Source organism: Haliaeetus leucocephalus, unplaced genomic scaffold (assembly GCF_000737465.1).
Source record: "Haliaeetus leucocephalus isolate CR32 unplaced genomic scaffold, Haliaeetus_leucocephalus-4.0 Scaffold536, whole genome shotgun sequence".
Classification (NCBI taxonomy): domain Eukaryota; kingdom Metazoa; phylum Chordata; class Aves; order Accipitriformes; family Accipitridae; genus Haliaeetus; species Haliaeetus leucocephalus.
The window spans coordinates 3,340,304-3,361,487 of NW_010972972.1; the positions used below are offsets into that span (position 1 = coordinate 3,340,304).

General features: G+C 42.5%; 1 protein-coding gene across 1 annotated transcript in view; it reads left to right on the plus strand.

Annotated features, from left to right (window-relative positions):
- The first annotated feature begins 2,860 nt into the window (after positions 1–2,860).
- TENM4 (teneurin transmembrane protein 4) overlaps positions 2,861–21,184 on the plus strand; it is a 348,544-nt gene continuing 330,220 nt past the window's right edge. The window contains exons 1-2 of the mRNA XM_010576571.1: positions 2,861–3,148; positions 7,488–7,757. Coding sequence (XP_010574873.1) covers positions 2,926–3,148; positions 7,488–7,757 — 493 coding nt within the window. The 5' untranslated portion in view covers positions 2,861–2,925. The remainder of the gene's footprint in view (positions 3,149–7,487; positions 7,758–21,184) is intronic.

Here is a 21,184-nt window from a genome sequence, read left to right on the forward strand (position 1 = left end):
CTGTAGGAGGAATTTCAGTTTTTCAGTACCCTTCTTGATGAAAAGAAAAACCTTCATCTGGTGGGAATTCAGTCAATTTCCTGATTTTTTTTTGGCCATTTCCTAAGCTGCAAGGTTACTAATGGTAATTACAGAACCCTGTTTGTACCTTGTGGCTCTAACTGTGCAGAAAGGTTTTCTTGGCACGTGTGCCTCTCCTGCTAGAGGGTTTTTAAATGACTGGCCCTTGGTAGGAATTGCTGCAATACTTACTCATGAGCAGAGAGAAGCCACCTTTCCTCATTTCGTTCTTATAGAGTACCTACTTCTTGCTCACATTTTGCTATCTCTGTCCCCCACGACAATAAACCACAATTTCAGTGTTCATTATTAACAGCTCTTACTACAGCGCCGCTGTGAAGGAGCCTGTTTTAAGGTGTTTTATTAAAAGGTATAACAAACCTGCTCCTTTTGAGGATTTCACCCAGAGATGGTATAAAGGAGAGAAACCAAGTCAATAATAATTGCAAAAAAAGTCACAATTTTTCAAGCCATAAAAAGCTTTGGTTTTTTTAAGGGAGGAATACAGTGCACTGAAAAGCAATCAGATGCTCTATTCCTTTCACCTCTCACCAGTGTGAAAGTGCCAATATGTTTGATTCAATACAGCAAAATATCTACCAGTGTTTGGTAGATCTCTTACATGCTATTACTATGTTAAACTGGTCCTTAGCTTAACACTATTTCCTTCGCTATTGCTTTTACATTCAGGCTTTAAGTTTTGCACCTCTCAGGCCCTTACTCTGCAAAACATCTAACGTGTGTAAATTTTGGCCAGTGAGTAATCCCATTTGCATTCACTGTATTGAACTTACATAGTTCATGAATGAATTTAAGTCAGTGAGTTCAGTGGGTTTAAACACATGTTTAAAATCAAAGTGGTGTTCAAATCTCTGCGGATGACTTAAGTAAAGTTCAATTATAAGAACAGTCCTCCCCCCCCCCGCCCTTCCATTTGTGTTCAATGGTTTGTATGTGTTTTGCTGACAAATAGGAAGTGTAAACTTGGTCTACTGCCATCACTGGAATAGACTGGGAGAGAATTAAGTGTATTTTTTTTTAAAGTAGTGTCTTAGTTTCCTGGAAGAGCGCCACAAAAACCGTACAAGCCGTCGGAACGGGGTTCTGTCATTGCAAAGTTCATTTTAGAGGTTAAAGGGATAAAGCCCAGAAAGCAAAGTCAGAATTGCAGAAATAGGAGTGGGACCCTCTTTTTCTTCTCCCAGCTGCAGGTGTAGCTCACAGCCGTCTGCAGCTCTTGCTCCCTCCTGCAGTCTCCCTTCAACTCAAGAATTTTCTTAGTTGTGCTTGTGCCAGACAGCTTGGCAAGTGAGGAATTCATAATAAAATGTTGTCTTCAAGCTTCTGCATTACTATTATGATTTGTAGGTTATCAGAACCTGTGCTAAGAGTCCTCCATCCTTCACAGGTTCATAGTTTTGAGAGCCACAAACACTACGTTAACACCACAACCCTTTAAAGCGACCTGCAAAGCTCACAGCACATCCATCCTCGAGTATTGCACCGTTGCTGTGTTGTGCTGCAGCAACACAAATCCAGGGCACAGCATCTGAAGCAAGGCTGGGCTCTAAGAGTCATGGAGGAGTAAGATTTTATTAGTATGCTCACGATTTAGCCTTTCAAGAGAGGAATGCAAACAGAACGCGATTCAGTCCTTGCTGCATTGCCATACATATTTGCTATGAAAAAGAGCAAGAACTGATAGGTGTTTTCTGATCCTCTTCCTTTCTGTTTTTAAGTACTGCCAGTAAAAACCAATATCCTGGTGTGGCATTTAGAGACTCGCCTTCTGTTCTTTAGCAGTTAGGAGAACTCAGTTCCTGAGAAACTCAGCCTGTAATTACAGATTTCAATGTTTGGTTTGTGGGTTTTACCAGTTTTTTCCTCATAAACCAGTTTAGGTATTCAAAAACATACTTTACCATCTTCCTGCAAGTCATTGACTTTTTCCCTCTGGCTTCTGTTGCATTTAATAAACTGAAAGTGAAAAGACAATTTATTAATTATTTTGAGAAAAATACTTTTAATACACATTTTATTTCTGATATCAATTTTCTCTGTCTGCAGTTATGTATGCTTGCATACTGGTGCATATATACATTGGTTTCCCCACAGGCATAAATCCCAGGCCATGCTGTTACACGGAGCAGAGATATCATTTATTTACACTTTCTCAACTCTGCTTAAGTTCTAGCCTATTTCCAGCTGAGTAAAGATGAGCCCTCTGAATAGGAAGACATTTTCATCTGATTTCCATCCATATCTCACTCCTTCAGTCTTCTTTTGTCCCTCTCCCTTCCCACTTGCCTTCTTACACTGTCTCATTCTTTTGTTCATTCCTTCTAACCTCACGATCTATCAAAACACTTTTAAAACTGTAGGACAGCATTTTTCCAAAGTCCTCTGGCTGCCCAAATAGAGACTTTTCAGCATGGTCTGATTTCCCAGAGATTAGGTGACTGATGTACCGAATACATGCCTCCTGGAGGTGTCTGAATCACTTCCCATGGAAAGAAGACGCAGAAAAATCACAATCAGTTTCAAATCCCCAAGCGCATGCCCAGTTCAGACAGATGCAGGTTGCTGCGTGTATGTGTCCCGCTAGCTGTGGCAATTATTAAATGAGTCATGCGTAACAGAGACTTTCTTTCCATTGGTAATCGTTCTAAGAGGGTTTTCCTGCAGTCCATTAAGTAACATCTCTTTTGTTCAGTGCAAGAATGTATAAAGAAGGCAAATTAGCCTTCGGGTGCCCAAAGGCATGAACCTAGATCCTATTTCTTTTATTGTCTCTTTCAGGTTATTCCAATCTGACCACCATACAGACGTCATTATTTTAATGTTGAATACTCCGACAAGGGTGCCATGGATGTAAAAGAAAGGAAACCGTATCGATCTCTGACTCGGCGCCGCGACACTGAGCGCCGCTACACCAGCTCTTCAGCCGAGAGTGAGGACAGCAAGGTACCCCAGAAGTCCTACAGCTCCAGCGAGACCCTGAAGGCTTATGATCAAGACTCCAGGTTGACCTACAGCAATCGGGTCAAAGACATGGTGCACCAGGAGGCCGATGAATTCTGCCGAGCGGGTGAGTACCTTTCAGCAGATGCTGCTGCAAGCAGCGTGAGTTAATCAGCTGAGAGCTGGGGGCTTTGAAGGGCTCTGAGGCCAAAAGGGGGACATAAGGAAAGAGAGCAGCAAGGAACATCTTCATTGTATTGCACAGACGTGGGATGCGTGCCAACCAATGTCCTTACGTCGGATACCGCTAGCCTGTGTTCATTAGCATCTACCAAGACACATTTTCTCTGTCTTAGTCTTTCTGTCTCCAACAGCCCTTTGCCACTTCCCACCATGAGAACAGACCCCCTGTGCGCATGGTGCACAGTACTGACGTGGCGTGGAAAGTCCCTGCCTGCTCAGGAGACCTTTTCACTGTGTCATGTCCCTGCTCTACCATGAAGGAAGTCAACAAGGACACCATGGCAGAAGAAAATGAGGGGAGAGTGCCACTGTCCCCACTGTCCACCTGGGCTACAGCAAAACCCAAGAAGCCTGGAAGAAGGGAGACAGCTGAGCTGCAGACAGGATGAACAACCCTTGGCATTGTACATGGCCTGCAGGCTGTAGGTTTGAGATGGGGATATGCTCCAGTATTAAAGGAGTGGTAAAGAACCACTTTTAGGACTTAAAGGAGTCCACTTAGTGAATCTGGGTCACAGTAGCTGTGAAGATGTGGAGGTTCAAGGGTCAGCATGGGCTCCACAGTCTTAATAGAGATCCTGAATGTTCTCCTTTTTGTTGCTAGCCTGAATTCAGTGCAGTTACATTTTCACTGCTGCTGTTGCCTACGTGAGGTGGATTTCTGGCCCCCACTATAGTCTCATCTTCATTTTTCTGTAGAGACACGACTGTCTTAGTTCAGAAACCAAGCAGGGCTTCACATAAATTATTTTTAGAAGTCCATCAAGAAAAGCATAAAATGGCAAAGCGAGTCAAATAGAGTAGGCAGCATTCCAGACAATGAACATAAAATAGCTGACCCAGGCTGCTCTGAACATAGCCTCTGCAGTTTGGAGAAGCTGATTCCCCAAAGGGAATGCATATAATTGCACTTGTTTAATTTGGGAGCTGCTTAATTTCACTCTTCAAACACCATGCACTTGTGGTTTTGGTGCAAGACTCATCTTTAAGGCATGCACAAGCAAAATGACTTGCAGAAGTATCTTTGTGCACATGGCTTTGGTGTTTGTATTTCAGGAGAGCGGCACCAGGCAATAATTAACAAAAGGGCCAATAGGTGTTGTAAGTAATACTTTGCAATCATAAAAGGAGTTTCCCTCTTAGCAACTCTGAAGTACTTCATCCTCTCTAAGGAATCTACGGAGTTATAAAGAAAAGGAAACCTTTTAGGTCATTGAGTTTGCTCACTTCATACAATATATTCACCATGCAGGATAGATGTGAATTAGTACAGGTCAGCGGTTTTCAACCTGAGGGTCTATGAGGCCATCCAGGTCCACGGACTTCTCCTAAGACGCCCACAAAAGATAAATAAGAAAAGCCAGTCTATTGACAGGGAGTATAAATTTGCTATACACAAGTTCATACTTCCCTAGGAAAATTTTGTAGACTACTGAGAAATAGTAAAACCCACTGGTCTAAGTGGCTGAAATTAATTGAGAAGTTAAGATTAGCCATGTCAGGGTGCCAGTTCAACTTCTGATATATCACCCACAGATTTTCCAGTTTCTAGTTTTCTCCCAGTTTATCCTGAGAGTCCCAAAACTGGCCTGAAGAGTGTTAACAGTAACCCCAGACTTTGTGTGCCACATTTTCCACTGGCAGAAAGCCATGAACGGACCTCACTTTGTGGTGCTGCTTGGCCTCATGCCAACTGAAACCAAGCCTTATTAGCCTGCTCGACATCAACAAGGCAAAGTGAATTTCTCTCCTGCATTGGTTTGGAAGGCAGAGGAGGGAAACATTTCAAATTGACCAAATAAATTCAGTAAATAAACAAGTCAGCATTTAAATGGTTTTAGCTAGAGTGAGAGTGCCAGCAAACGTGCAAGTCAGCACAGGAAAAAATAGACCAGATCTGAATTAAAAAGTCTCAGATATTTATTATCTTCCTTTTATTGACTTGAGTTCTTCCAGCTTAAAAGGCAACAGTGAGCATAGAATATGAAAATCAATGCATCTCCTGCTGTTTATTGCAAATAAATTTGATTTTCAGTTAATTGTAGCAGTCATTTTTCATAATTTATGAGCTGCTGTTACTGGAGAGCATCAGTCATGCTGCACATTGATGTGTCTGAAGATGTTGAGTATGGCTTGTTTCAGGGGAAGGTGGAACTCACCATCAGTGACTCAAATGCGCAAGCAAAACCAAAAGATGACGTTTTCCAGTACTCCGTGGAGGATGGTTTAAAAACTACTCTGGCCTTGCACAAAAGTCAAAACTGGAAGAGAAGAGCGAGGTCTCTGGGGAGATACTGCTTCCTTGCGTTTATAATCTAGGTCAAGTTCATTTGCTACCTCATGCCGTGGAGTGGTAGAGGACACTCTCTCAGACCACCTTGCAATCAAGTTAAATGGATTAATTTGCCACAAGCTTGCATTGTGCTTCCCAAGCAAGGCCCTAGGGTTTGACAGAGGTGTGAGCCCCAACCAAGCTTATCTGTCCACTCTGTCTGAAAGCTTTAATCTTGTTTGGTCAATTAAAAAGGTGTGAAGTTCATGAATGCTTTATATAGTTTGAGTGCTATCAGCTGTAGATCTGTTACAAGCTGAACCTTGGTTATTTCCTCCTGACTTCAAACAGCTCCTTCTCTGAGCTTTATGTGGAAATGTTGTCCAGTCCCATTATTCATCTTGCATTCAAACATCTTCTCTCTGTTCACTGTGAGCTGCAAAGTCAACTGAATGAAGAAGTGTAGTAAAATAGCGTCTACGTGGGGGCAGCTGACCATTCAATGCATGTGTGCTATGATATGAGACCTCCCCCATGCAGCAGGGCTCAGGGACAAGCCAGAGTGTTTCCACAAGTGTGAAACCAGACTCTGGAAAAGTAGAAATCTGACAGTTTCTATTGCATACACGTTTTCCACCATGTGATGTTTAGCATCAACAAATGGAAATGTGAGGAGAGCCACATGCTTGTGCGGTTTTGAGCAGGGAGAGAATCATAACTCAGTTTTGGATACAACCTTGAGGTCCACACCTGATGAACAGATTTCAATAATAAGTAGATACAAACTTCACTGTTCAAAGGTAGGTTTTGGCCTGAACTTTTCTGGAGACCATGCATTCAGATTTATCTTGTCGAAACATGCCTAAATTGCAAACACTGTTCTAAAGCTGAGTCTGTGACCTGTGCGTAGATTTGGCAGGTTCCACTTCTCCTTTTGTTTCAGGGGATTTATGTATTGAAATAACCAGAAGAAGCCAGCTAGGCTGAATTTGATCACCGGTGTTGGTATTTGGCCATGATCCAGGGCCTGATGTCTCCTACCAGTTACAGATAAAGTTCCTTAATCCATCCGATCAAGGCGTAACGTAACAGGAGCAGGGGGTGCGTTGTGCCTTCTAAATGCACGGTGCAGCTAAAGGCATTCATGGGTGGCCAAAATCTTTTAAAGACATTCAGGGCTGAGAAATAAAAACACGCATTAATAAATAAGTGTGGATTAAAATGGAGCCACTAATTGCTCCCCCCAGCTTTCTTGTGCAACTTTCCGAACAAAGTGTGCTAATATTTGAAGCCTCATTCACATTGATTTGGTCTGATTTTGAAGCTCTGTAGGTAACTAAACATGGACTCAAGAGTCATTTTTCAGGTTGTATTTTTAGTCAGCTGAACAATTGCATCTATTTGCAGCCAAATAACCTCTGCTGTGACTGTATCAGAATGAATAGCTAAACTGAGTCAAGGTGTGAGTGGTCAGCAAGGGGAAAGTGAGATCGCCAAAGGAAATTTAAATCTCCAGTATGTGATTTCAGGGATTTCAATGAGCAGAACTCACTCAACTTTCCTATTGTAGTAGAGTTGCCAGGTGTATGGTAGGAGTTTTGATCACTGCATGCCTCATTTTGCTTTTCTTCCAAGATTACTTTTTGCCTCTCCTAAAGAATTCCACCATTTCTCCATCTGTCTTTGCTTTCCAATTTGATGATTTCATTGAACACGCTCTGAGTTTTTGTCAGGTTCCAGAAGCAAGAACGCAGCTGCTTTTTGGTCTTGGCATGATCACTTGGTCTCAGCCTAAGCAAGACCACAAAACAGGGGAATCGGGTATGACACTGGGACTCGGGAGCTGCTGTGCCCCGCTAGAAGACAGAGGATGAATGGTTCTACCCTTGACCCGTGCTAGATGAAACCATCCCCTATCGAAGAGTAACCAGGCTGCTGTGTTTTCTCCCAGGAGCCAACTTCTCTTTGCGAGAGCTGGGTCTTGAAGACGTGACACCCACACATGGGACTTTGTACCGGACTGATATCGGCCTGCCTCACTGCGGCTACTCCATCAGCGCCGGCTCGGATGCCGACACGGAGGCGGACGTGGTCATGTCGCCTGAGCACCCGGTGAGGCTCTGGGGACGCAACCCCAAGTCCGGACGCAGCTCCTGCTTGTCGAGCCGGGCCAACTCCAACCTCACCCTCACTGACACAGAGCACGAGAACACCGAAACCGGTAAGTGACGACAGCGCATGCGATGTCAGCCTCCAGCTCTGCCAGGAATGCCTCTTCTTACCGCTCCACCTTAATCTTCCTTCGGTTTTGTGTTGGGGCTTTTTTATCAGGCTCAGTGAAAACACTCTTCTAATAGCCCCGTGTCGTGGCCTTTTGTACTGTCCTACAGAGTGTTTGTTAATAAACTGCTGGAGAAGCTCCTACTTATTTATCACAGCGACAGAGATCATTAAGTGGCTGTAATACTCTTTCTGCTTTTTGTAGCGACCTTTCAGACAAAAAGCATTTAAATCTCCCCTCCCCTGGCTGATGCTGCTCTTATCTTTGCTACAGATTTTCGGGGCAGATAATTTCCTTCTTTTCCTTGCTGGTTCCTTGACAGGAGCCAGTTCATTTATGTAAATCAGCTGACTGCTCTCTGAAAGAAAACGATGGTGAAATATTTTTAGAAGCCTTTTTCTTCTTACGAAATAAAAGCTGAAGGTCACAGATTTTTTATCTCTGTAACTTTGCGTCCCCAGCTGCGGGGACTCCTGCATGCGTTTTGTAGGTCTGCGAACCTTTTGGTCAGCAGTTCTGCCAAGCAGTGTAGGAGGGAGAGAGGATTTTGATTCAATTGCAGCTTGACCCGGGAGTTCACACAGCCCTATATGCCTTTGCACCTTTAATTCAATTATGGCACAGCCTGCTTCTTAATATAGCTGCTACGTACAAGTCATCAGGAGCTTGAGCTCAGCGCAGAAAGCTGATGTGAAATGACTGTATTGCTTGTTCTCTTTATGCTTTTTGCCACAGTATTATAGTGACAAATGATGATAACTTTTCCTTGGGAAGCCATGACACGGTGAGACATACACCACCCACATGATTTTATGTTTAACTCCCAACAAAATTACAGTAGAAGCTTATTAAGTTTCTGCTCAGAGATAATGATATATTAGGTAAAGTTCAAAGATAAACGGCCTTCTGTTTAAAGGATGTACAGAAGAATATTTTTAAATTATCTTTACAGTATTTTTTTGAGTTTCTTAGTGTAGTGTCTTACAGGGTTGTACCTGTTAGGACAGGCTGACACGCAGTGCCAGATTACATTGTTTTTCTTCCGAACCTTGTGTTTTGATGAAAAACCAGAGGGAACATCAGGGTCAGAGTTTCTCACACTTCCAAGAAATCGCTAGAAAACAGCCAAAAGCAAACACCTCGCACTTCCATCCCATCCTCCTGTATCCAAAGCACTCTCTTGTGCTTTCCATGGTGGTATTCGAGCAGCTGTGATCCTATTCCATACATTCTTTTTTCCACGCCTACTCAGAAAAGCAAAGTACAGAATTTTAGTCTTTTTTTTTTTTTTGTCTTAAGAGAGAAGAATTACATTAGTTGCTGGAGTCTTCACTGGTTTCCCTAATACTATCTCTACACGTGCAAATTCAACTGTGTACCTACAGATTGCTTACAAATGAAATTATACTAGCAACAACACATGCCTTGAAAGGCTTTCCTGAATGTAATAACAGAGGCAGTAGTACTCATGTCAGGACTGAGATAACCTCCAATTCCTCTTCCCTTAAATTTAATGCCACACTAACCATTTGTTGAACCATCATTTTATAGCAATTAGAAAAGGGAAGACAGAAAGGTGGAGAACATACCTGCAGGTTTTTAAAGTGCTGTACAAATGTAGAAGTTTCTTTGAGCCCTAGGCATTTGCAGTTTAGATGCTGAGTGAGAGTGTGAAAGGCTATATCATAGTCAAAAATACAAAGTCTGTGTAGCATAAATAAAATCTAGACAGTAGTGGTGTCCACCATGCAATCATATTGTTCATATTGACAAAAAAGAGGTGGTGGAACACGAGGGAAAATATTACAATCCAAACCGTGCTGTTGGGGAGACTCAGCTGATGCTTAGACTTTCCTGGGAAGATGTCAGAGACATCAGCCAGGTTCAGGTCAGAAAAACTGATCAGAGCTGAGAGAAAGACATATCATTTCAGTACAGGGATTGCAGTTGCGTTGGTGGTATAAATGTATCCAAACAAATGTTGCAAGGGAGGAAGACAAGAAGGACTAAGGAAATGTCTTAAAAGTTACACAAAATTTGGACATTTTCGTTTTTTAATTGCTTGGCACAGATAAAGGTGTGAGAAACTTTTGCACACAAACCCCTCACAGCCTGAAACCTGCTGTTGGAGCAAATGAAGCCTGAGATCTTCTCAGAAGCTTTGTCTAGCAAATGCAAAGGTTGCTCTGTGTTTCCTCCCTCTGCACATACGCAGTGTTACCATGGGTCCTTCGCTGCTAGCTATCACGCAGGCTATTTTGAGAAATCCCAAATTTATAGGAGAAGTGTTTTCAAGAAGACATGAAATTTTGCTAATGGCAGCATAAAGTAACATAATGCTATGACTCAGTTTACAGGATACCTTTATTAGTCAATATTAATTGTTGACAGTATTGATAGAAGTTATAGCCTTTAGCTGAAGTCAATATGGAGCTTTATGAACCTGCCATCAATAGAAGATTTTATGGGCCCCATTAAACCAACTTTTCCAATGAAGGTTAACGTCAGCAATTTTTATGCTGTTCATTATTTATCCAAAATAAATAATCAGAATTTATTTCTGATGTTTGTAAATCCAAAGCTGTCGAAGTGTGATTCTACAGAGACATTTATTGTGTTCTTAGAAAATGAGAGGTCTGGCTCCCTCGAAAAGCAGGTTTGCTTTTATTTCAGGAGTGGTGATGTCTTGAAGGAACAGATACGCTGCTCAGTAAGTGCAGCCACAATCCACCCCTCTGTCTTTAAAGGAAACCAATGAAGTGCTCTGGTTCCATGGCATATTACAGTCCATAAATCACCTGCACAGGCAGCAGGCATGCGTTGCTTTATTTAAACTGTTCCCAGGCTTTCCAGGAGGTTGAATACTTTTACTAGGTTAAGAGTTTGTTTTCACTAAGAGTTAGCTTGAGTTATAACCCTGGCATTGCCCTGAGCTCAGATTCTGCACACCCAAACAGCCCCAATGGCTTCCCCTCCGTTGGGCAGTACTTTTCACTCAACCTGGACAGTCACTTTGTAGAGTAAGGGGACAGAGGGGACAACTCAAGTTACTGCACCTTGTCCCGGGATAATGCAACCACTCTGTGCTGCTAATGTAGCAGGCACTTCATGTAGCTCAAGGGTTATTCTGCAGCATGACCATCTAGGCTAAGCTGAAGTCATGAACTCCCATTAACAATTCAGACCCACGCACAGGGAGGAGGAGTTTGGTTCCTGGAAGTCTAGCAAGGAATTTAGGAGAACCTCTTTCCAGTACTAGTTTGCACTGTTTCTCAGCAACAGTGATTCAAGCAGAAGTTCTTGAAGTGGTCATTTGGATCCCAGCCTGGAGTTAACTGGCATTACCTTAGGTAACCCAGAACAGGCTTTGTACTGAGCCAGCAATTGTTTAATATAGAGAAGAGCACAACGGAGGAGAACAAGGTAATTGTCTTCCAGAAATGGACTTATTTTGCAGCAACTCAGTCACATACTAAAAGCAAAAACCTTCTAATCATAGAGACGTCATCATAAAAATAGAGTTCCACAGAATAATTTATGTCAGAAGGCATCACCGAAGGTCTCTGGTCCAGTCTCCTGGTTAAAGCAGGGCTAACTTTGAGGTCAGACCAGGTTGCTCAGTTACACTTTGAGCATCTCCCAGGGTGGAGAGGCCACAATCTCTATGTCCTGGTTCTGGTGCCGACCATGGTTTTTGTGAACAACTCTTCTCCTAAGAGCTAGTCAGAATTTCCACATGTGTCCATTGCCTGTTGTCCACTCACTGAGCACCTCCAAGAACAGTCTTGACTCCATCTCCTGTATATCCCCCATGCCTGAAATAGTTAAAAGACAGCAGCTAGATCTCCCTTTAACCATCTCTCCTACTAGCTGAACAAAGCCACCTAGATCCTCCTCTCCTCATTTGCCTACAGTCTGTAGGCGATTAGGCACTGGAGGAGATAGTCAGAGGAGTCTGAGGAACTCCAGTGCTAAAAGTTTTTAAGTAAGTGTAAACTAGACAAACGGCTGCTGAGAATGGTCTAGAGTGGATGCTGCCTCGGTCGGAGTAGCTGTACATGCTGGCCCCTTGATCCTCCCTCTTTCTCCAGTTTCAACAGTTTGTAGCATCGCTGTGCTTTCTCTGACTTCAGGGCCATGCAGGACTGCGCAGACACCTCACCTTAGAGCACCTCAGGCTTTTGTACTGCCTAGGGCACTCCTACAGATGTGGAGATGGAGGGACAGCATTTGTGCGTAAGCACCCATGAAGCGGGCTCCAAATATTTCCTTTGGGTCTATAAGGGAGATCTTACCCCAGATCTGCCCAAACTGTTGTGAATTGTCCTGGTAGTCCCCGGATAGATCTGAACATGAGAGATGGACAGAAAATGTAGGTATTCCCGTACAGAATGCCTTTCCAAAAAAAACCCCCAAACGACTTTTTTCTCTACCTTCAATGTGCTAATGAGCTTACTGGTTTATTCAGCGTAATCGCTGCAGGATTACTTTAGACCTGGGCCAACTGCATTTGTTAAATTTGTCTTTGTGAAAGTGGAGTTGCAGCCCTTTTCTAAAAAAAAAACCCTCAACAAGTACAGCTTAACTTTTAGCTGTTCCAAAGAAGCCGTGGCAAACTAAACATTCACTTTAGTTTTAATCTGGGCTTAGTGTTGATATCCACCAAGGCATGTAGTTGGTTAAATATGAGAAGGAGCAGGAGAGAGGGGGAGCAGTTTTCTGCTTTAGCAGGACAAGTCAGCAGTGATTAATGCTGTGTACTGTGCAGAGTGGAGCTGATGTTTCGCTCTGTCATCATCTCCTCTTGAGAAGAATGTAGGCAGTATCAAGCAGCCAGGCAGGATGAGTAACATCAGATGGCTTGAGACAGTTCAACCGAGCTGGAGATGCTCAACTGTGATATATTGTGTAAAGAAATTCTTGCAGCAGAAGTGTTGCTGAAGTGTGGCATTTTCTTATCTAGCAGACTGAGAGGTTAGTAGACATGAACTAAAATTCCAGATCTAACCACCCTGGAAGACAAAATTCAGGCTGCAGGACCATTGCTGTCAGATTGCGCTGGGCTGCTTCTTTCCATCTTCACAATTCAAAAATATGTAGGAAACTTGTCACCCTGCAAACAATTCTGCATGCATTTCATGTGTGCAAAAGGGGTGAGAACGGCACCGATGGACTCAAATGTTCCATTTAACAATGAACTGGATGCAGGTAGGATCAGCCCCATCACACCTCTGTTGGTCACCTCTGTTAGGAAGAGCCATTTAATCTCAAGGTCCATTTGTCTTTGCCTTCACCTCTGAAATCACCAGTCAGTGCCAAAAGTGGTGTGGTGACTATAGCAATACAGACACTTACTCACTGGTGACAAGATTAAGAGCACCAATTCATTTTACTTTGCTGGACCCACATCCTACAGAGAGGAATAATTTTTCTTTTAGTCACTACTGTTCTGGGATGCATTTAAATGAGCTTTAAAACTGTCAAGCAAACAACCAGCCCAATATCCAAACCTGCTCTCCAAGCCTTACCAACCTGACCAGAAAGGCAGTGGATATGTTATGGTTAACTTTTGCTTTCCCATCAAATAAATTGCCTTTCTGGAAAATTCTCATAGTTTTTTGTAAAACTGAAACGTACTGGCAATCAGGAGCTGGAAAGCTCACATGATAGTTCTGCCTGCTCTACCATCACATACCCAACCCTTAGCCATTTTAATTGACATAATACTTGATTTAAAGAGCATTTCTTGCAGTAACTGCCACACTTTCTGCTTCCACACTGTTTAAGCCATTACTGCTGCTGGAAGGAGCGCTTAAGAAACTGCATAGGAAATTAAGACTCGATAGAATTGAACGCTTACAGAAGATATTTAGAAACACAGGGGTACATTACAGCAGGAAATAATTACAGACAAGTCTTTCAAACAAGGAACACCAAAGAAATTACATAATTTTATCTCCCCTGGATAGTTAAGAAATCCAACTAACACTTTCCCTTATTCAGTGGTTGTCTGATACAGAGCTCACTGAAGCCTTTGAATGCTCCCGTTGCCATCAGCAGTGTTAGATCAGGTCCTAGGTGTATGGTGGTAACTATCTGGTTTTGCAAAATAGTCAGCAGGCCAGAGTGGTATGAGTTCTAGTACTTTTGCTTAAATACCCCACAACATGCTGTTTGCCGCTAGGTTTCTTGTACACATTTTGGCATCTTATTAAATCAGAAAGCTGTCCCGATGATCAAGCCACATGCTGCAGAATTTCATCAGCTTTTTCCAAATATTTCCTCTTCAGAGCTGTTTTACAATAGGTAGGGGAGCTCTAGTACAATGGTAATTATTTCTGTGTGTTTTTGTTGTTCCCTTTGGTTGTCCAGAGTTCATTCCCTAATGTTGTCTATACTTGCTACCAGGGGCCTTGCAAGGTTCTCCTAAATAGCTCTGACCCTCTGCAGAGGAAGGATTTTACTCAGTCCTCTTTACACTCACCTTCCTTTTTCCCAAATCAGGTTGACCCAAATCACTGGCCCAAAATACAATTCAATATATCAGTGCAATTAGCAGTGCCAGAATTACTGTGTAATCTTAGCATTACAAATTCTTTGTTAATACTCCAGTTGATAATCCATGGTGACTTTTCTTTTTATTACCATGTTTTGCTGAGTAATTTCCTTTCAGGCTTCATACACTCTATTGTTAATATTGTTACCGTGGTTGCAGCAACATCATCTGTTTTTTCTTTTTTTTTTCTTCCCCTTTGAATTAAATAGTGCATTATAAAGTACTTCCAGTAAATGAGTGTGTGCTTCAGACATGCTTCTTCTGCAAACCATGTAGGCAAAAATGTGATACTCAGACTATGGAGAAATCAGAAAGGAGATTTAAAAAAAAATTAAAAAATCTTCACAATAAATAAAAAAAAAAAGAATGTGCTACGAGCTGTACTTTATTAAGCTTGCCGTATGCCTTTTGAGTAGGGGAAGACAAGAATAAATTAGAATTACCTGGTCAAGATCAGGCATCTGCTGGCTGTCATCTTTCACTTGCCTCCTATCAGTTGTAACCTTAATATTAACAAGATGTTTCAGCTTGAAATATAAATTAGTCAGAACCCTTACCACTAAAGATCCATCATCAATTGCAGAAGTTAGTGAAGAACTACAAAAACGAGTAGCAGATCCAGAAGGGAATTTTCACTGATCCCCTTCTCTGTTTCAGCTCCTCAAAACTCTTAAACTGCTCCTTTCCAGGTAGGATTTGCAAGAAATTCTCCATTTAAACAGTACATGGGGAGTGCTTGGATATTGCAACTTACTGAAGGCACCTTATAGAGATATTCAGAGACTTGGTGATCACTTGAAATGTGAAGGTCAGGGGAAGGAATGTGCCTTCAGGCTCTCCAACCATAAAGATACTAATATTCCTATGAAGAATATTAGTCCTAAAAAGGAGACTTTAGCTACATGACCATCCCAAATGCTACATTCTCCACTGAAAAATGGCTCCCTTGAAGGCTGTTACATCTTCCTTACTTGTGATCCAACTTTCTAACCGCTGACATTCTTGATGATAGATTCCTCCTATTTTCTGTCCTCTTATCTTTTTTGTCCTTTTTAGATATTAGCCCTGAGATGCTTCTTGAAAGTGAAAAGGTGAGGCATCACCTCACTTCTTCGCAAGAGTCTCAGAGAAAGTTTTACCCTGGTGGGACAGTAAATTGATGGTGTTTAGGACAACAGACAATTTCCCTCCACATTCAATGAACCTCCCTGTCCGCTGGGTATAAAACAGCCTTTTAAATGAGGAAACTAGTGGATACCACTGTCTCTCAGGCAGGATTCAACCCACCCAAGAGCTGAATGTCCCTTTGGTAGCACCTAGGTCACCCCAGGGACCGCAGAGGGAGCCAGCGGCATCCCTGCTCCCAATTTAGGAGGTGAAGGTACACGAGATTAATCTGAGTTTAATACTTCAACTGCTGCATTAGTGATCAGTATCTTGATTTTTGTTCCACAGTGAAGGAATTCCCACTGATTTCTAGGGCTAATCTATCTCATCACTGGCCTCGTTGCCTCTAGAGGAAAAGATGTCTTTCCATTTTCTTTTTTTATTACTTTTATTCCCATATGGTATGTCCCATAGAGAATGTATTTTCTCTATCACTGTAATCTGCGTCTGAAAGGATGCTGACATTAAAACCCTGCACAATGTTCTTCTGCCGTAATGAACTGCAGTTCATACAGGTTAGTGTGTAGGTTTCACGTTATTATTATTATTGTGATGATGGTGAAGCCATTAAGCAGGAAAAAAAGGCCCAAACTCTAAAAACTCATTAATAGCCTGCATGTTGGAGAAGAGGGCATGTAGAAACAACATTAACAGGTAAGAATTTACTGTTCTTTTCCATTACGCTTTTAATTTTTGTCCTTTCTTTCACCACTTTAAACTGCCGCATCATGGAGATTTTTTTTTTTTTTTTAAGGAAAATAATTGCATTTACTAATATTGCTGGCAAGCTGCCAAGTATTCTGGAAGTAAATCTGTGCATTTTTTACACTATTTCCAAGTGCTGTAAATAACTTCTTTTGGTGTGAAACACCCTAGGGGGAATACCGCTAGGTTCAGCAGCGCAAGACCTATTGCTCTTTTGATAGCAATACTTCAATTCCAGCCTGGTTTTTGGGTGGGATTTGTGTGCAATGCCAATGGGGAATGGCTAATGCCATAGAGTGAGGGTCATGGTCAGGACATGGAGGGCCACCAGAGCTGATGTGGACATCAGCGCTTGGGTCACGATGTACCTGCAGCTCGATGGTCATTTGGAGTGGGCTTTTGCTTTTAGGGCCAGGCATGAGCTCCGTCCTAAGCAGATGATCGAGCCCTCCTGGAATAGATGAGATGGAGAAGAGCAAAGGATTAGAGGGGACAATAAATCCAAAGAAGGGAGGGGTGATGATAGCTGAGGGGTCAGAATGGTCTGATACCTATGTCTGTGGCCAAAGGACCCCTGCCCTGCAGAGTTAAGCCTGCTGGTTACACATGGACCAGGGAATCAAAGCTTGTTTTCCCTTTGCCTTTTCCCCTTTTTCTGCTTCATCATGGATATGTGGGGGTCACACCAAGCTGCAATGGGCAGGACATGTCAATACACCATCCCAACCTTTCGAAGAGGTACAGCACTGTTTCCTGCCCTGGGGAAAGGTGTACCAGGCTCTCTCCCCAATCTGGCATTTCCAGATGCTCGTATCTGTATTTCTGAATTCCCATTTGGACCACTGCATCTACTTCTAGGTCCAGCACACAGAGTGTTAGTCCACATCTGGTCCAGTCTCCTCCAATGCCCCTTGAGGTATCTGGCTTTGCTTTTTTTCCAGCGAAGATGCATCTCCACCCATAAGCAGAACAAAGTGAGAGGAAAGAGCACGTTATTTTTGTTTTACCCATGCCCAGAGGTGTGCACTGAGCTCCAAATAAAGGAAAGCACAGCTTCCGCCATGAGAATTTGTTCATTAAAATCTCATTGCTTTATTTCTCAGAGGCTTTTGATTAACTTTTAGCAAAAATGCCATTTTTTTCCAATCCAGGGCAGTGATTGAAAGTGCAGCACTGCCCTAATTCTGCAAAGTTTTCAGAGTTTCTTTGAACTATCCCTAAAAACTTTAATTGTACGCTCTAAGGCAGGTCGTTGTTTTGTTTTGTCCATCCCAGCACAGACCATTTTGAAACCTGTATATAAAAAGAAAATAACAATTCCTATCTGGTGTTCACGTAGTTTAAACATTTTCCAAACTTAACTTTGTTATGGCCCAATCAAAAATAAGTCTTTGCCACACTTGACTAAATTATACAAAGACATTTGAGGAGCAGACATGTTACAGGACTCAGAGCAGGTCTGCTTTTGGGTGGGCACTGGACTGCAGCTCAAGAGATTTAATCCATGGCTGTGCTACAGACAGTGCTTGACCTTGGCTCTATCACTTCATTTCTCTTTCTTTCTTTTTCTCAGTTCCCTTTTACAAAATAAGGATGTTACTTCTTTTTTTACTCTATCTCTTTTTAAGTTGTGAATCCAAATATTTTCTAATTAAACATACGGATAGCAGAAAATAAAGCAACTATAATCCAGTTCTATCCAGTAATATATTAAGTGAATTTTCAGCGCTGAAGTGTTTAAAATATAGGCTTAGGCAGCCCCTCAAACATGCACAACATATCTTGGGGGGGTGAAAAAAACCCTGCATTTTGTTGTTGCTATTGCTGCATTTATTTACAAGCCATGGGTTGAGCAACCGCGAGATGGAGAGCGTCAAACAAACCGTGTGGCACGAGCCATTATACCAAAAGCTCTCCTGGAGATCACAAGAGCTTCCCGGGTCCTCTAATGGTCACAGGTGCCCAGAGCACTCGTTAAAAACAGTGTGAAAGGCACCGAAATGTGCTGTCTCTCCTGCCGCAGCACCCACGCGGTGGCTGTTTTCTCCCCTTGCAACTCTCTCCATCGGCAAGACCTTCTCGTGCCGAGCAGCGCGAACTGGCAGCGAGCGCAGCTCTCTTCTCGCTGCTGTATTTAATGACCCCCCCAAAGCACTACAGGGCTTCCGCAACCAACTTCAGCGGTGGCAAACTCAGAAACGAACTACTTCATCAAAATGACAGCTTTCTGCCGCATTCAGAAACGTGCGCTTTGATTTTTGCCCGGGTTTGGTCACTTTGTAGCGGAGGGAGATGGAAACATTAATTTTTTTTTTTTTTTAACTTAAGATAAATACACATTTCTTCTTTTAATAGAGAAATGGTTTAAACAAAATGGGAAATTATGGCAGCCTTGACTAAGGCTTGAATTCAGAATAATCTGTTAGAGACTTGTAAATAATTTTTAGATAATTTCCAAGCAACTATGTCAAAGTCTTAAGGAAAAGTCAAAGTAATGAATTGGCTGCAGTTTCTTGGTGAGAACCTAGGTTCGGTCTGTGGAGGTGCCAGATCAGCTCCTAACAGCAGCTGCTTCTTCTGCAACTGGAACGGGAGGGTTTCTTTCACATCAAGTCATCCAAGTAGATCAATGGGCATGTACAGAAGTGAGGAATTCACCAGCATTTGATAAGGAGGGGAGGGGAAAACCTGCATGAATAAAACCAGAGACAAGACATATTATAGCGAATTTCAGGACACATTACATCTGGGGAGACAACGGCTTTAAGAGGTTGCCACCACGGATCTCCATTCCCATGCCCTTGCAGTGGTTCTCCATCCCCGCGGTCATGACGATGCAACTGCTCGTGGGGTTCAACTCTGATTTACCCCCCAAAATTGTGTGATTTAAAGCCTTTCCTCAAGGACAAGGTGTCGGCGCGCAGAGCTGCGATTACACAGCTCCTGTGGGAACGCTGCCGTCCCACAGAGAGAGATCGGTTCCACCCAGGGTAGAGCAGCAGAAATCCCACCCCACAGAAAATCTTCCTGATTTGGGTCAAGTAAGGGCCAGTGGCTGAGGGTGGGGTAACAAAAACACCTGGGAGCTATTTAAGCCAGCATTGCCAGCGAGGAAGAAGCATTGCCAAGCTCTCTTAGAAATGCACCTCTGTTCCAGTTCCCCAGCGACAGCTAGTGCTGTCTTTGTTAACACCAACACAATTTCTGGGCAAGACTTATTTTCTTCTCGTATCTCCAGCAGGTTCAAGTAGTTTTATTACACTCGGTTTGGGAGGAGGGGGGTGAAATTATGACTGAATTCCAGTTTCCATTTAAAAGCAGCTTGATGTGAATTCTAAATAAATGAAAAACAACAACAACAAAAAAAAAATCCAGCAATCATCTACTGAATAAGAAATCTGTTGTTCACCATTTTCTCTTCATAAAAAATGTAAAAAGTAGGAATCTGAATAAATGCATGCTAAACTATATAATTGCTGAAATAAATATGTATAGATATAGGATATTCTTTGATTTAGCATAAAGAAGCAGCAAATTATACCAATCAGTGAGAATCAACCAGTTTTAAAAGAATATAACTGAAAAGCACACATGCAAAACAAGATTAAAACTGATTATTTAAATCAAGATTCTCTGTTTGCTGGTTTAAACCATGATTACAATTTAAATCAAGCCACCCTGCCACAAATAGTTTAGGGACAATGATTTCTCCCTCTTATATAATGTGTGGATTTTATAGCTGACAGAGTCTCGTGCTGCTTGTAAGGAACGTGGATGTACTGAGCCTCCATCTCCAGCCACATTCTTCATTTGGTTCTGCTTTGGTTTAGGTGTTTGAAACAGGCAAATGGCAATCCTCAGCTGAAATACTGGGAATCTGGAAACCCACCAAAAAACTTCAAGATGCTTTTTCTTTTGGGAGCCTTAGGATGGAAAATTAAATTGAGATTCAACTGCAACCCCGGAGCCAGGCTGCGATGCTGATTCCCCAGTAACACGGGGGCTGGAAAAGCTGCCATAGCCCCATATGAGAGTATTAAGGGAAATGTCTCCCTCTCTCCTAGGTACCACTGCTTTGGATAATTACATTCCACTTAACAAAATTCCCTTTACACCTGCAGTTGGACGGGGTGTTTCTCCTCCATTAAATTGCTCTGTTTTGCTGCTGTGCTCTGCCAAGCAGCTGTTAATGTTCCACCCCAGAGGTGTCTGCAGCTCAGTGATGGGTGAAATGATTAAGGCTAGCAAGGCACTTGATCATTTGGAATGAAAGGTGCTACATAAACATACCCCATTAGTTTTATTAATGCTCAACAAAGCAAACTTTTCCTGTAGCTGGTTCTACTCCTCCTCAGCATTTAATACAACGTGTTCCCCTCTGGGAGACACGGCAGGTAAATGCAGCACACATGCGGTTTGCTGGATGCATTCTTCAGCTTTCCTTAAAGACGCCTATTTCCCAGACTGATGATTTGACCCATCATATGGTGGACGACAACCATGAAATGAGTGTTGTGTTTGTAGAAGTTTGGAGGAGTGTTAATCTTGGGCCACTTCTCAGGAAAAGGAAGGTGATGACCTTGGGCACTGCGGACGCTTACCCTGGCGTCAGGAGAGTACAAAACTTGGCATGGGATCAGTCTACAAACAAGAACAGGGAAAGGGCTTAGGGGAATGCCACCTGATGGAGCTGTAGAGAAAACAGGACTTTTCATGTGAATCAGGCTTCAGTCTTTAAGCAGGTTAGACATTTGGTTGATGAAAAGAGGGTTACTCACATATTTGCAAAGTGCTGAGTTCCACGTGGCATTGGCTCAGGCTTCTAGATAAAGGCTGACATCGACATTTATGCAAACACAGTATAGATGTATATATTTGTAAATTATATGCCTAAAAGGGACTTGTTGTGGTACACAGCAGTGGAGGAAATGTGCTTTCC